Here is a 17,764-nt window from a genome sequence, read left to right as displayed (position 1 = left end):
GAAATATGTTACTATGGGGGAAAAGGGAATTGTTAAAATATATATATACTTGAAAAACCACAATCAAAACTTTAACTGGCTATTTAAAGAGTGTTATGACGTGTTTAACATTTCACACCCAAAACAGCTAGAGTTAGAGAGATTGAGAATGTCACAGAGATTTGAACTCATATTCCGCAATGCATATCAACTGTACAAAACATTGAAAAACACTAGGGAAGCCTGTATAAATCAAGCAAATATTTCTTTGCAACCAAATAGCACATTCGTATGCAAGGTTACAAACATTTAAGTACAAGGATAACTAAAGCTACCACGTTGACCAGAAACCCAAGCTAAACGAAGAAGTAACATTACATGTTCACCTTGAAATCGGTTGAACCACTTCGTTCTTTAAATATTGAAAATCCAGTGCTAAGGCCTGTGAAACTTTAAGTGATAATGATAGATTAAATGCATAACATTATCTTAGTATTGTATCCTTGATAGAACTGCGACAAAATGTACGAAATAGGACCATGTTTTGCATCCTATTCTTTCAACCAATATTTCATAAACAAATAGGTAAATGGACGAGTTGCATATGGTTTGACGAGATGGAACAAATTAAGAACGTGCTGTTGCCGAATATGACACGAAATTCATTGCATAACGATTATTAGCACATGCAATGTTTACACATTATACAGGAAACATTAGATCAACTGAGAACAATGCTACCACATTCCATGCTTTACACCTAATGATATGTACTTACAAAATTCAACCAAGATGTATTCGTTGTCCGTAACTCCTTTAGCAAAATTGCTCTTATTCAAAACAAGAACTCCTTCGTCGTCTTTAATTTCTCCACTGCTTACACTATGAATTACAAACAACACAAAAAGCAGCAGCCCCGACAACCTCATCTTAGCCGGACTTCCTTCCATGATGTAGATCACTGTCACCTGCGTACCCGAACCGGTAGAAATGAGACTGTGATTATAGTTGGAAGGCAAAACGTGGCAAATCCGACTCGTTGTCTGTGTCTCGTGTGGTGTAACCATTGGCTGGTCTCGTCACGTGACGTAGAACGTTGTTCCATCCAAAGCATCTAACGGAAAGAGACAAGAAGATTCATGGTTATCGTAAATCGCCAAGATCCGAAAGAAATCAGATTTTATGACGAAATAAGCATTCATTCGCAATCGGATAATTTTGCAAAACTTACTAACAATATTCCACTTGAGGGCATTGCGTAAACAGAATATTTATCATTTATGATCTCCCTCTGACGATTATTCGTGGTCTCATATTTTGCAAGCAAAGGTAAATTGTGCAATGTGAGGAAAATATGACGAGTCAACCTTGTGAGCAAATGTGAATACAATACACGTCCAGTAATCATGCCGTAGCTAGAAGATTGCCCCCCCCCCGAGTTCCTGCTTTCTCCCCCGGAAAACTAGAAAAAAATTCTTCCCGAAATTCTCACATGATCTTTACAATTTTATCCTATTACTCTAGCAAATGTAACAAAGACACTTACTTAATGCATGTGTGCGTGACTCAGTAATGTCGTACCTCCCACGACTGGGAGGGGGATTCCAATTCCCAGGGGGAGGATTTATAATATTTGGGCCCTGTCCACATTATTATTATTATTATCATTATTATTAACAGTTTTGTCGCCGCTACTGGTCTGTACAAATAACACTTGTAAACGTTAAAATACAGACACATCTGATAAAATATTATTCATCGCACTTCGATTAAACAATACACTTAGATTCAGAGGCGCAACCACGAATTTTTGTCTGGGGGTGAAAGTTCCAGGATAAACGTAAAAAAAAATGTAAAGTGCTCCCCTGTGCTTAGCACTACGCCATGAAGGCATATAGGGGGTGTGGGGGTAACGCCCCACACTTTCTTGATCCGGTCGTGAGTGCGGATGATGTGATCAGCATCACGCCCCTGACCGCCTTTACCCCCCAGGGTTTCCTCCAGGTACCCATGTTATTCGACGCTGGGTGGGCGCCGGAGCAGCTTCCAACGTTAGAAAAAATAATAATTACAATAACAACAGTAATAATAACAACCTTTAACGTTCAATTTTTAGGAATACTGGGCCAAGGGTGGGGGGGGGGTTATAAGCCCCATCAACTTCCCCTTGGGCACGCCACTGGTTCTGTGCTGAAGCGTTTGTGTTGGAACAAACGATGATTTTTTTTCTTCTCAAAACGTTGCATTGCACATTAATAATGGAAAACACGCACACTGTAATTCTTAAAGACAGGAAATGCATGATAGCCTAGATGCTTTCAGAATATAATTCTTTTTTACACTTAACATTTTCATGTAGAGCATATGTTTTACAAATATGCAACATGGAGCGGCGTAAAATAAGAGAATACATATGCAACTTTCTAACACAAAATTCTGTACGTATTCAAAGTTTCTTAACACTTAGCTGCAGTGTTTCATTCAGAAAATTTGCTCCGGAGGGGCATTCCAGACAACCGGGAGGGCGTCTGACTTCAATACATTCTGGAATCTTGATAACTGGGTCATTGATTATTACCTGAATTCCTTTCTAGGCGACTTGCTAAACAGCTTGTAAATGTCTTTCAAAACATGAAAAAATCTTTTTACCTTTTGGTTTTTATTCCTGCAGGAAGTCGCTGCAAGGGACAAAAAGTGCGCTCTACAGTGCATATACAGAATCTCTTTGTGAGCCTTTTCCCAAAGCTTCTTTCTCACACCTTCAATATTCCCAGCCTTATTTGAGGCACCATCAAAGCCGACAGCAACAATATCATCGTATGTTAAATCAAGAGCAGCAAGCTCTTCGTCAATTTGCAATAGTTTCTGCCCTTCCATTAGAAATTTTGACTATTGATAAAAACTTTTCCACGGGGACCTTATCCTCAACAACTCTGAACATTATACTTAAGTCCGTTTCATTTATCAAGGAGACACTTTCATCTACCAAAATGGAGAACTTCTTGTTTTTCAACGATTTCTTCAGTTCTTCCCTCAATACTTCGCCCAAACACACCAGCAATTCACATGCTGTGTCCTTGCTTCTGTAATTCGATCTATCACTCAGAGCTTCTCTCCACACCCTAAATTCATCACTCATTTGATCCAGAATACTTTCAATGATGCTTTCATATTTAATAGTGAAAGCTACTTCTTCCTTCACCAAAAAGTACAAGTCCCTGCAGAGCATTTTCAAACATTTTCTGTTTAACACTCTTTCTCTTTCACTCTGTTGAACAACTTGAGCATAAACTGGTTTCTTCATAGCCTGCATTTTGAGGTTTTCCATTTGTACACTTACAGTATGACCTGAAGAGTGTTCATGTTTCTCTAATTTCCCATTTTCCCCAGCGCTCTTCTGAAAGATGTAAAAGGAACAGTTATGAACACGCCACCTGTCCTTTGCAGAACTTTTGCGTCATTCTTCATGAAAATTTGGCATAGTTTATAAAACGCGCCTCCTTTATCTTCACTTCCAACCAATGGGCGTGCCGTGACCTTTCGTGATAGGCAAGCGATGGGTTAATTTTTCGTTTCGGTTAATTATAACTAGAGCCCAGATGTTCAACCACTGAAAAGTATTAAAAATGGCAGGCAAAAAGGCAACGAAAAATTGAAAAAAGGGGGTCAGTGTATGTCGAAAAAAAAGGCAGTCAAGTTTCAGAAAGAGGCAGTGAAAACTGAAGAAGAGGCATTGAAAATTGAAGAGAAGGACTTAAATTCTTCTTAAATCTTTAAAAATGCATTTACAAATAATAATTTGAATAACAAGGGTTATTAAAAAACGAAATCAAATAGAAGAAGAGAAATATAATTTTAAAAAATGCCTTGCCGGAATGACAAGAGAAGCAAGAATGTTTGAAAATGGCAGCGTAAGGTGAAATAGGCAAAAAAGGCAACATAATTCCTTGTCGTTATGACAAAAGAGGCAAAAAAGGCAACATAAAGTAATGTTCAATTTTTGTCTACCAGCGTCGGAAACGAATAGGCATTTTGCCTAAAATCCGGGCTCTAAAACAATTTCAAATATAATATAGGCTTACACATATCCCGATTTACAATAATGTTCATAATGGTGAAGTACCGGGCTTGAATGTGTGAAGTGGTAACTGTAAATTAAATTACGTTCTTCATTAAGCCTGAAAATAAGAAACATCCAATTAGCATAAAGTTTCGATCTTAAATAAACGGACGGGTTTCGGTTTCATACTTGGTTAGAATTGTGAATCATGACTTGTCTTCAGTTTGATTCAAGCGCAGATGTGATTCTGGGAACGTTCATGTATTTGCACTGCATTATAAAAATTGCTCAAGTCACTGTAGCCTGTATAGTTCCATGGTCCTAAATTTGTATTGAACAAAACACATGGCCAACAAAATAATTTAAGATCATTGCTGCCACATAACCACATAATATTGTTGTACTGAGATGTTTTAAACTGCCTAATGAAAACTTTCCCATCTATCTTAGTTGGTTTGGTTATGCACATGTTTCACAAGCTCCAACTTTTCACCATATGTTAGGGTGACCAGATCCTTACCAGCAAAAAACAGTACACACACACATACCATGACAAACGTTCTTCAAATAAGGAAAGACATAAAGGACAAAAGTTTTAAAAATAATTATTATTTTATTTGAGGAATCCCCAAAGTATATGAGTGGCATAAAACAAAAATTAAAACTAAATGTATTTAAACTATGACATATTAAACAAACTACAGTTGTGAGCAAAATTTTGTTGAGAACATGTCACTTACACTTTAAGACTTTAAAACAATTCCAATAACTTCAAATTAACAAATATTTCATAATCAAATGTACCAATATTTAAGTATCATCCTTAATGGTTCTGTACTATTGCTACGAGTGAATAGCATGTAATAACTTTATATTTTCCATAACCATATCTTGGAATTCACTACAGGTACAACTGAATTTATAGTTAGTTATTATTAGTTGTTTCAGAGTTTCAGTTTTCAATTGAGATTTCTCAGCAGTCCACATGTTATTCATTAATGAGAAAACTCTCTCAGTGGGTGCATTTGTGGCTGGAAGGCACAAACTGAACTCTACAATATCAAATACCTGATAAAAGGAAATACATTTTTCCTGAAAATATTTGAATATCTCAACCCATCTTAAATCTACTCTCATTTGAGCAGTGTTCCATGCTTTCAGTTTTCAAGAGTAGCATACGCTCTTACATTTGAAATTTCATCAAATAGATAAGAATCATTAAGTTGCTTTCCTGACCATTTGTTGAAAAATTGTACGCTATTTTGCACCCTGTCCCATTCGATCATCGAATCCAGTTTTACCCAATCCAACACAGTCATTTTAGAAAAGGGAGAGGACCCCTGCTTAATACATTCAATACAATAAAATGAACGCACATGTTCCTTAAAACTTGACATACAAACAAACTCATTTTCCTCCAGACTTTTCAGTTTCGACTGCACTATAAGAGGCAAAAAAGGCAGTTATATCTGTCAACTAATTTTTGTTTAAGTTCTGCAATCAATGCAGAACCTTCTATCATAGAAACATATTGACCCTCTAGAAAGTGAACAAAGTCATTAAAAAGTGCTGCATTGGAATGGATAAAATAAAGCCATATTTTAGATAGGGGATCCTCAAAGAACATTTTAATGATTGTGGGACACTTGTCCTGTAATAGAAAGTATGATTTCAATGCTGGATAGAGTTTCACCACACTGATCTTGAAAATCCAGAACTTTAACGTGCACTCCGCTCAAAGGAAGGAAGTAGCGCACCGACAATGGAAGCAATTTCGTAGTTTTATGGTTCGACGAAACTGTAATGTAATTCACCTGATCCAACTCTTTCTGAAGCTCTGCCATTGCATAGGGGCTTCTCACATTTGTCACGATCGCTTCGCATTTTGTTCTTGCACAAGCATATTGTGGTTTGAAGCACTTCTTAACAAGTTTCGAACTACAGTCTGTAGAACGAAACGATTGATTGTGTTGCACTGTATGAAATGCAAAACACGCTTCTGCTGCTGCCAATTTTTGTTCTTTAGGCCCAAAATTTGTGTTTCGAAAAATGTAGAAAGAGTAGCACTAGATGCAGCAGCAGCGTCGGCAGATTTGTGTTTTGCGGTTTGCAGATGTCGTGTTATTTCAAACCTTCCAATGTTTGCAATTGAAAACTCACGTGAACATTTTTCACTGTGAACATCACTATCGCTTTTGCCTCTCTTAAAAAAAATGGATAAAGAGATTTCAGTTCTGAATTAAATGCACATTTCCTCCTAGGAGGCATCTTCACCAGACAGTGTTGAAATACGAGACGTGCACTTCAGGAACGAGACTTCCACTCTACGCACCCCGCAACAACTGGACAGATCGGCGCCACCTGAACCTTTTGTTCGCAACTGTCTACAACCTGCTCTCTGCCGTGGTAACTACGCATTGCTCTAACCGGATGTTCATTCTCTCCAGCCCGACCACAACAGAAAAGTATGTACTGCATAAACAGTTGACATGGAAAAGACAAATGAAAATAGAAAATAAATATTTGAACTTCGGAGACTGGATTAGAAATCAGGACATTTCGCAGGACATATGTGAAACAAAGGACATATCTTAATTTTATACATGGCTTCGCATTCTGCAGGACAGCCCATCAAAAAAAAGGACTGTACTGCGAAAATCAGTACGGATGGTCACCCTACCATATGTTCTCGAACTGATTGGTTTTGAAAGAAGGTCCCTAATCAAGTCCTTATCTGCACCACTGCAAATCGTTGGCTCGTCTGGTATGTCACAGTAAAAAACAACACTCATCCGCGGAAACCACGCTTCTAAATTAACCTTCCTTTTCACCAGGCACGTATCCAGGAATTCCTTTCGGGGGGGGCTCAACACCAATTTTTTTAAGGGGTATAGTAAGAACCTCACTCTTGTATGTTTAAGACCAGTGGTGGCAATTGGGTTCAAAAACGGGGGGCGGGGGGGGGGGCGGTACAAGGAAAGTTTATTTTCTCTTGGTAGACAAGGCTTAACATTAACAGGGCATAATATTGAGGCAAAAAAATGGGGAGCAACTATCCCTTAAATCGTCGCCACTGTAAGGCTGTCATTTTAATCAGAACGTGAAATCGGAACATTTTTTACCACCCGACTCCTCTGTTTCCATGCATTAACATTGTGTGCCGGAACCATCTCAGTATGTGTGTTTGTCCATTTCTTCTCATCAGGCATAAAAACATCTATGGTGTCTTTGAGTGTTTTTTACGAAGCTGTTACACATGCATGGGATGGGCAATCCACTCGACAACGCGAGATTCAAATTGTGGGCTGCCAACTGACGCAGACAGCTCTCGAATATTTCTCTCTGATTCGAGCCTGAACACCACTAACGTGTCTTGTCCTCCAATGTTTGCAGCTCTTATAAAAGCCGAAACCTACCAAATTGTTCAGATTCAAGCCTTAGCATTCACAAGTGTTCAAAAATGACTGTCACAGCTTCCGCTGTCTTGTCATATATCGGCACGAAACAAAGGAAGTCTTCTCAAATACAGCTGGATCACGAAACAATAAATGCACAATGAAACCTTTTGTTCCCAACACATCTAATGTTTCGTCTCCCAGTATGATCAATTGCTTATTCATTTATCTCCAGTGACGTGCCGAAGGGAGGATTGGTGAGGTCATAACCCCATTTGATGCAGTATTCCTTTTCTTTAAAAAAAGAAGAACGTCAAAGACAGAAAAATTTGGCAAAATCAGGACTGACCACCAAAAATAGTATGCGTAACCCCTCTCCCTTCCGAAAATCCTGGGCACGCCACTCTTTATCTCGGACACATTTTTTAAAATCAACTCACCAGAAGTTTTTATCATTCCGTATTGGAGATTGAAGTAAGATGCGTTCTTCCTGCAGTTTTGGATATGATCCTTTGCGGTGCTGTCTGCCTGCCTTCACACCTAACCTTAACAAGGCCCTAATTTTCCATCCTTGTGACTTCGATTTTGAAGACTTAGGAAGGTTTCAGACCGAAGGAAAAGGCGATACATGTCCATTGGAATGGGCCAATCAACAGCAACGTTTCACACCGTACCGACACAAAAGGCCTCACAAACCTAATTTCGAATTGTGAAATCCTCAGGCGACAAGGTGTGAAATCTCCCGTATTAAGCCACTGTCATTGTCCCTTCGAAATAGTAGCTCTTGTTGACCACAGAAGAAAAAAAATTCTCCTCAACCGGTGGGAATGCTCCTCAGTTTTATTCTCTCTCCTATATTTTCTGTGCTTGTTCACTATACAGGCAACACCTTATGATTTGATATACACAGGACATGTACTATGTAGACATTTTAACGAAAAATCGGTTGAAGTCAAGGATGGCTAGGTGGCTCAGTTGGTAGAGCCCTGATTCGGGTCCTGGTAGAGCCTGCAATTTCCGCCTAAAATGTCTACATATGCAACATCTTCTTGCTTTCTCTTCTTGACATTCATAAAATTTTCGGCTGTCTCTTTATGGTAGTTAAGTGTTTGAATGTGTTTCGAACCCATTAGTATTTTTTTATACCATGAAATTCTCGGACTGCATATACGAAATTTAGTTCTGGCAAAACTAAATCATCACTCAAAACTTTGATTTTCAGTTGATCTATGCAGCTTATTTCTGTTTTAATAAACCACTCCAATATCCGGTACTGCTGAAATATTCACTTCAGAGAGAGAGAGAGAGAGAGAGAGAGGGGGGGAAGGGGACTTGATCTCTTCAGCCCTCGACCCGAACTAGCATTACACTGAGGTCCCGGAAGTTCTGCAGTCGTCAATGTCTTCATTTTCCGAATCACTATATCTTATAAAGCAACCAGAGGACGCTGACTGAACACTAATCGAAAAATTGAATCCGCGTATTTATATCCTCATTATATTATAGAACGTTCCTCAGATAAAACGATTCGTTAATATTGCCAGTAGTTGACTCCTTCTCTCATTCAAGAACGTGCCCTCTCCCGCCTTTCAGAGATTTGATATTACAGCGAATCGCCCTACGTGTGGCGCTACCTTTGTTGTGCAGCTTCCAAATGCTGACAAGTCTGTCTCTACATAGTGTTCAAGTGCGCTGCGACAACACCGAAAGCGCAAGAAAAGTTTACGTGCAATATTATGAACAACATGGTTATAGAACATTCTCCGTCTTGCCTCGATAATTGTCTATCTCCTTAAATCATTGTCACATTATTATAAGCCAAAAACCTAATTTTATCTAGTAAAAAATTTAAAAAATTCTGGGGGTGGCTCGAGCCACCTCAACCCCACCTTGGATACGTGCTATTAACAATAACAGGGTTATATAACATTCTCCATCTTGTCTCGATAATTATTTCTCCCAAATTATCATCACATTATTGAAGAAACCAAAATCCTAATTTTATCTAGTGTAAACAGAAAAATTTCCTGAAGGGGGGGCTCGAGCCTCCTGATTCCCACCTTGGATGCGTGCTATTAACAATAACAGGGGGTATAAAATATTCTCCGTCTTGCCTCGATAAATTTCTCTCCTTAAATTATTTTCACATTATTTTATTTCACACCACAAGAAACCAAAAACCTCATTTTATCTAGTGTAAACCTAAAACTTTCGGGGGGGGCTCAAGCCCCCTAAGCCCCCCCTCTGGATACGTGCCTGCTTTTCACCCTACCCGCAGTGTTACATACCCTCCATATTTCCGAGTAACTGACCACATGACAGATATGTTCAAGTACCGGCTGTGATTTTATTTCTTGTAAATAGCATAAGAATGGTGATCACTGGCTAACTTCATAATGTAATTTGAACATGAAAATCGTACCGCGTTAAGTAGTACTACGGATGCACAGAAAATTCTGGAAGTTAGCAACACTTGTGGCCAGTGTGGACGAATTCTTTCCAACACCCTTGCCAAAGACAGATGCGGGTTTGGTGTCGCTTGCCCTCGGTCCTTTTTCTTCGTGACTGGAGATGGACAGTGACCATGCAAGAACTGCATAAGTCACTCGAAAAGCTGGGAGAAAGGCGAGCAGCCCTTTTGTTCTAACGCGGTCAGTCGTGCCGCATCGCCCAGCGTCGTCAAGAGTGTAGCCGGTTTATGTTTCAAGCCAATACAACAGGAAATAGAGGAAATGAAAATTCTGCAATGCAAATATCTTATAGTAAATAAATTCCATTCTAAGGTGTATAAAGGCATTGAAAAACATGAACTTCAGATATCAAAAGTGTTTTAAAAAACAACGCAAGCGGTGCTTGCCCCGCCTTTCCTTACCGCACGCTTCTGCAACCAACTGTACCTTTCTTCCCACTGTTGTAGTGACGTTCTTCTTTTGCACCTGATGATTTCGAAGGATGCAGGTTGGAATTGGAAGATCCCACGGCAGAGTGTGTTGAAGGAGACGCGCCTACAACTTCCCGCGATTTCTTGCTAGGTCCTGCCCCTGAAACACTAAAATAAGAGTCGCTTCATTCTTCTTTTGTCGTGCAGCAAAGAACCGTAATATCCCACTGCAACTGCAATGCAGCTCAAATTCGTCTTGTCTTTTGTAGACCACCACTTATCTGTAACGTTTACATTCTTGAAGGTACAAGAAAGCAATGCGGTGGCTAGATTCTAACAATCGCATAAAGAATTTTTTTTAAACTCAACACTTTTCAGTCGGTCCACCTTTGACTCAACAATCGATTTTCTTATCCTTCACAAATATACTGTTGCGTATCCATTACAAAGAAAATACCGCGTCGGCTTTGATGACAACGAGTAGGCGCTTTTGGTGTGGAAAGCACTACTGCACATTCGAGATGGGAGAGAGGAGATAAGGCTAAATAGTGCGGTTGCCAGTTTTATTCTGCTTCTTCTGTAAGATTGGACAAGTGTGGGCGTTGTTATTTACAGAGGGAAATAAATATAAAGGCAAGAAGAATATTCGCCACACAAAGTGATGCGAGGCGCGTCAAATCTCCTGCATATGGCGATAGCCAATAGCACCGCACTGCGGCGGTGCCATGTCGAAATCTCACACGGAAAAGAGACAGCGTGATTGAGCGAAACGCCTTGTCACGGAGAGCACGGCAACGCCGCACGTCTGTGATTCGCTGGTGCTATTCAGCCGTTCAAGGCCATATGCAGGAGATTTGACGCGCACTCTAGTAGAAATGTTTTATATTTTGGTTTTGTTGTACAATTTTGTCCCGGGGGGGAGGTATAAAGAAAGAAACACTGCTTAGCTAGTGACAGGGGCGCCGACTTGTTAAAATTATTGGGGGGATCTAATCACTGAAATAAATTAATGAATGACTCACTCTCTCCCTTTTTTAAGTTTTGGCCTCAGTGTTCGGAATCTCATGAATGAAGAATATTAATTGTCCACGGATGGATATGTCACAAGTTTCGTCAACCATAATAGCAAAATATTCCCGACTTTTAATATCTGCTACCACGGAGAGCAAAACAGATCTCCCTAATATATCAATGATCTCGTTCTGAATGTCATGTGAGAGCCATTTGTAGTCCGAACGTCCCATCCACTACCCTAGTTTATGCACATCGTCTTTTGAAACTCTTTTTAGTAAAAAATTTAACAATACTCATAATTACATACTTAGTATATAGTAATAAGTCACGTGTTTTGCTGTCTCTGGTCACAGCCCCCTCCCCCAAAGTTGATGGTCTACAACATTTCAAATGTGTATTTAAAGTTAAGTTCATGTGGAACAATTCAAAGTAAACTTTACAAGAGAAGCAAAATAATACATTAGATCCTCTTACGCAAAATTATGGTGGGCTCTGCCCCCACATTGTTAACATGGGGCTCGAGCCCTCCCTCAGCCCCATGGAGTCGGCGTCTTTGGCTGGTGAGGTTAATTTTTTGGGACGTAACTGGTGAGGTGAGGTGAGACAAACCCCGAACAAAAAAATGTCCTCACAAAGGAATGGTTATGAATATATTTCAAAAAATAATAAATGAAGTTCATTTTAATTAACATAACTACATCAATTATTTAGACGAAGCATTACAGAAAATACACATAAACAGGGACGTCGGAACTTATTTTGGAGTGGGGAGGGGCAGGTTTTCAAATCCATCAACCAGTTTTTACAATTTCTTCTCCCATATACAGGGTGACTGGTAATTAGATGTATTCCCTGAAAGGGGTTAAAGTAGAAACAATTTTCAATAAAATATAAACACAAACACAGCACAACTACTACACAAGACAAACACAAACAAATTAGACAGCACAACTACTACACAAACATACTAGACAGCACAACTACTACACAAACATACTAGACAGCACAACTACAACACAAGAAACATACATACACACCACCGATAGTACACAAGACAAACAGAAACACATTAGACAGCATAACTACTACACAAAATAAACACAAGCACACTAGGCACCACAACTACTACACAAGACAAACCCAAACACACTACACAGCACAACTACTGCACAAGACACACAAACACATAACAACCACTACACAAGAAAAAAACACAAACGTACAACTGTAGTACTAATACCTCACGTGATCTGTAACTGATAAGAACAGTTACATGAAATTAATTTCTATTAATTAATATAAAAATGTAAGTGGCTCTTACATTCACAAATCCACTTTGGTGACAAGACACAGAGGTTCTTCCAAAAGCTGATGCATCCGAACAGAAGTCAAGGCCTCATGATAAAGACATAAAACTTGCTAAGTTGCATGCAAGGCAATCTGATGAAAGGTAAGAGCCACTTACATTTTTATATTAATTAATAGAAATTAATTTCATGTAACTGTTCTTATCAGTTACAGATCACGTGAGGTATTAGTACTACAGTTGTACGTTTGTGTTTTTTTCTTGTGTAGTGGTTGTTATGTGTTTGTGTGTCTTGTGCAGTAGTTGTGCTGTGTAGTGTGTTTGGGTTTGTCTTGTGTAGTAGTTGTGGTGCCTAGTGTGCTTGTGTTTATTTTGTGTAGTAGTTATGCTGTCTAATGTGTTTCTGTTTGTCTTGTGTACTATCGGTGGTGTGTATGTATGTTTCTTGTGTTGTAGTTGTGCTGTCTAGTATGTTTGTGTAGTAGTTGTGCTGTCTAGTATGTTTGTGTAGTAGTTGTGCTGTCTAATTTGTTTGTGTTTGTCTTGTGTAGTAGTTGTGCTGTGTTTGTGTTTATATTTTGTTATAGTTGTGATGTGTTTGTGTGTCTTGTGTAGTAGTTGTGCTGTCTAATGTGTTTGTGTTCGTCTTGTGTAGTAATTGTGCTGTCTAATGTGTTTGTGTTTGTCTTGTGTAGTAGTTCCTCCATTCATATTGGGGGTTAGGCGTAGAGCTGACAACTCTGCACTGTAAAAACACATGTCAAGAAACAACAATATAAGGCCATGGATGTTCCCAAGGTAAAATATTCCGGAGGTAAAATAGTCCCCCGTTCGGATCTCCGGGTGGGGACTACTTTGGGAGGTCCCTGGACTAAGGATAAGATCTACATTAGGAATAAGGATATTAAATTAGGCACCTGGAATGTTCTGAGCCTTTACCGGCCTGGGGCATTTCAGTGTACAGTTAATAAGTATAAATTAGATGTAGTAGCTGTCCAGGAAGTTAGGTGGCCAGGAGAAGGGAATTGTAAAACTAAAAATTATACTTTTTTCTATGGTGGTACTGAAAATCATAATTTTGGAACAGGCTTTTTCATAAATAATAGAATTATCTCAGCTCTTAAAACAGTAGAATTTATTAATGATAGGATATCATATGCAGTTTTACAGGGTAGGTGGTGTAAAATTATTTTAATAAACATACATGCACCAACGGAAGATAAAGATGATAATACTAAAGATGATTTTTATACAGAGTTAGAACAGGTCTTTGATAAATTTTCTCAGTATGATATGAAAATTCTGTTAGGTGACTGTAATGCACAGATTGGCAAAGAAGAGACATTTAAACCCACGATTGGTAAAGAAAGTCTTCATGAATTAAGTAATGATAATGGTATAAGATTGATTACTTTTGCAACCTCAAAGAATTTAATTGTGAAAAGTACCACTTTTAAACATAAAGATATCCATAAATATACCTGGTCTTCTCCAGATGGTAAAACTCATAATCAGATAGATCATATTCTCATTGATAAGAGAAGGCATACTAGTATAATTGACGTTCGTACACATAGAGGTGCTGACTGTGCCAGTGACCATTATTTAGTAATTGCTAAATTAAGAGAAAGACTCGCAGTGATAAATCATAAGCAACAAAATCTAAAAGTTCTAAAATTTGATACAGGAAAGTTTACTGATGAAAGAATTAAGAAAGATTACCAAATTAAACTGTCAAATATATTTGATGTTTTGCAGGATTTAAATGATGATGAAAATATAAATGAAACAGACGTAAATAAGAATTGGGAGCACATACGTAATGCAATAGAATCAGCAGCTAAAGAAAGTATAGGATACCATAAACCGAGAAAAAGTAAGCCATGGTTTGATAATGAATGTCATAATCTAATAGAAATAAGAAATCAGGCTAGACTTAGGTGGTTAAATAACTCTGATGATACAAATCTAAATAATTATAATAGAATAAAGCGAGAAGTTAACCGCACGTTTAGAAGTAAAAAAAGAGATTACTTGAAAAGCAAAATTAAAGAAATTGAAACAAACAGCAAAAATAAAAATATTAGAGATTTATATAAAGGTGTAAATGAGTTTAGAAAGGGGTGGCAACCTAAAGTAAATTTGATAAAAGATAAAGACGGTGATTTTCTAGCTGACCCAAGCGATATTCTAAATAGATGGAAGAACTACTTTAATGACCTTTTAAATGTCCATGCAGGAGATAAATCAGAAGTGAATGAAGTACACACAGCAGAACCTTTAGTTCCAGAACCTAACTTGACTGAAGTTAAAGATGCTATTAAAAGGCTAAAGAATAACAAAGCACCTGGCATTGATTTAATACCAGCTGAGTTAATTAAATATGGTGGAAATTCATTAATATGTCAAATTCATAAATTAATTTGTTTAATATGGAATAAAGAAGAAATCCCTCAACAGTGGAAAGAATCCATAATTGTTCCTGTGTTTAAAAAAGGTGATAAAATGAACTGCAATAATTACCGTGGAATTTCTATACTCTCAACAACATATAAAATATTATCTAACATTCTTTTAACAAGACTAACCCCATATGCTAATGAAATTATAGGTGATTATCAATGTGGATTTAAACGTAACAGATCAACCACAGATCAAATTTTTCACATCAGACAGACACTTGAAAAAAAGTGGGAATATAATCAAAATGTCCATCAGCTATTCATTGATTTCAAAAAAGCATATGATTCAGTCAAAAGAGATAAACTATATAATATATTAGTAGAGTTTGGAATACCTAAGAAGCTTGTTAGTATGATAAAAGTATGCACCAGTGAAACAGAAAGTAAAATTCGTGTGGGTATTAATATGTCTGACAAATTTACAATTCATGATGGGTTAAAACAAGGAGATGCATTATCTCCATTGCTCTTTAATTTTGCCTTAGAATATGCTGTTAGGAAGGTAAAAGAAACTAAAGAAGGACTAAAATTAAATGGTGTGACTCAGTTGTTAGCATATGCAGATGATGTAGACTTACTGGGGGATGATGTGAATACAATTAAGAATAATGCTAAAATATTTTTCAAAACTGCTAAAGAGATAGGTTTGGAAGTTAACAAAGAGAAAACTAAATATATGCTTACAGGCCGAAACCAAGTGTTAGGTAATAATCAAAATCTAATTATTGATAACAACTCGTTTGAACCAGTTTCCAAATTCAAATACTTAGGAGTAATATTAACAAATGAAAATTATATTAAAGAGGAAATAAAAAGTAGGCTCAATTCAGGAAATGCATGTTACTTCTCTCTTCATAAACTTTTGTCTTCTCGTTTAATATCTAAGAAACTAAAAGTTAAAATATACAAAACAGTAATTTTGACTGTAGTATTATATGGATGTGACACTTGGTCCCTTACATTGAAAGAGGAACATAAATTGAGAGTATTTGAAAATAAGATCCTTAGGAAAATCTTTGGACCTAAAAGGGATGAGGAGACAGGTGAGTGGAGAAGGTTACATAATATAGAACTACATAATTTGTATTCATGTCCAGATATTATTAGAATAATTAAATCAAGAAGACTTAGGTGGGCAGGCCATGTGGCACGAATGGGAGAGGAGAGAGGAGTTTACAGGATTCTTGTTGGGAAACCTGATGGTAAGAGACCTGTAGGAAGGCCAAGACGAAGATGGAGGGACAACGTTGAGATGGACCTAAGGGAAATCGGCAGAGATGGAAAAGAGTATATAGAACTTGCTCAAGATAGGGAAACGTGGAAGGCCTGTGTTGCTGCAGCCATGAACCTTCGGGTTTAAGAAGGCTAGAGAGTTAGTTAGTTAGTTAGTTGATACCGCTTCCGAAAATTAGTAGTTTTCGAGATAATCGAATTTCTATTGTTTTTTTTAAAAAATGACAATTTTCCACATAAAAAGATGAATTCAGAAAAAACTGCTCATTGTATGGAACTTATTTCAGCGTTTTCTGATAGCTAACAAATAAGTGGTTCATTGAAAAAAAAAGTTTTTCCCAAATAACAATCACATGTAAGTAACGGGTGGGTCTAAACTTACAAGTGATGATTAAAAAATGCACTCTAAGGTTACTTGGCAACGTATTAATAACAAAAATGGTATGACAGGAAGCGTACAAATTACTTAAATTACTTCCTTGTGTCATCTGCTATCCAACAAGGTACAAATGTTGCTAACATTCACATCTGTGTACAAGAAATAATACTTCATTCATCTTCATGTGAATGGAATCAATGAACAATACAATTAAAGAACATTACACGTCTTGCTCAAAGTGGGCACCTCCGTTACGAATGCAAGCACGCAGGTTTCTACGGACATTTGTTCCCTTAACTCGTGATGTGATGGTGTCCTTGATGTGTTGACCAGCTGTTAAGATCCTCTCCCTGAGCTCTTCTTCCAAACCTACCTCTTTAGCAGTTTTGAAAAATATTTTAGCATTATTCTTAATTGTATTTACCATATATCATCCCCTAATAAGTCTACATCATCTGCATATGCTAACAACTGAGTCACACCGTTTAATTTTAGTCCTTCGTTAGTTTCTTTTACCTTCCTAACAGCATATCCTAAGGCAAAATTAAAGAGCATTGGAGATAATGCATCTCCTTGTTCTAACCCATCATGAATTGTAAATTTGTCAGACACATTAATGAGTCCGTGTCGCTTGCGCCGAGTCATTTGCGCCGAGAGTTCTTATCGGTTCATTTCCACCGCGACATATGTCAAGACCTTCCTTGGTAGGTTTTCCCACAATCCGGAGTGTCATTACCGCCGCGCGGATGTGTGTTTATGACGTTGCCCAGCTCCAGCTGTGTTTATCTTCGATTGAAAAGGAAGGTGATTGGTAAATGAATGTAAGATGAAAGTACATATGAGGGATCTACATTGGAAAATTAGTATTTATGTAAAACTGAGACTTGAGAGAGACGACAATATGGCTGAGAATATGGAAATGATAGCAACAACACATGGAAAGAATATAATGTTTGCAAAAAGTTACACTGTATTTATAATGTTTTTTGACGATTTTATGTAGTGTATAATAATTAAGTGTAATAGACTGGCACATTTATGTTGCTTCCAAAGTG

General features: G+C 37.7%; 2 protein-coding genes across 3 annotated transcripts in view; one reads left to right on the top strand and one right to left on the bottom strand.

Annotated features, from left to right (window-relative positions):
- Pdi (protein disulfide isomerase) overlaps nucleotides 1–989 on the bottom strand; it is a 70,127-nt gene extending 69,138 nt beyond the window's left edge. For both annotated transcript variants that reach the window (XM_083128022.1, XM_083128023.1), the window contains exon 1: nucleotides 758–989. In XM_083128022.1, coding sequence (XP_082984148.1) covers nucleotides 758–929 — 172 coding nt within the window. In that variant the 5' untranslated portion in view covers nucleotides 930–989. The remainder of the gene's footprint in view (nucleotides 1–757) is intronic.
- The window catches only part of LOC145992014 (methyltransferase-like protein 22), a 224,204-nt gene that overhangs the window by 81,193 nt on the left and 125,247 nt on the right, over nucleotides 1–17,764 (top strand). The gene's annotated exons all lie outside the window — the stretch shown is intronic.

The sequence above is a fragment of the Lepisma saccharinum genome, chromosome 9 (assembly GCF_977018435.1).
Source record: "Lepisma saccharinum chromosome 9, izLepSacc3.1, whole genome shotgun sequence".
Lineage (NCBI taxonomy): Eukaryota > Metazoa > Arthropoda > Insecta > Zygentoma > Lepismatidae > Lepisma > Lepisma saccharinum.
The sequence above is the reverse complement of the archived record's forward strand: the minus strand, read 5'-3'. Positions and strand labels throughout refer to the sequence as shown.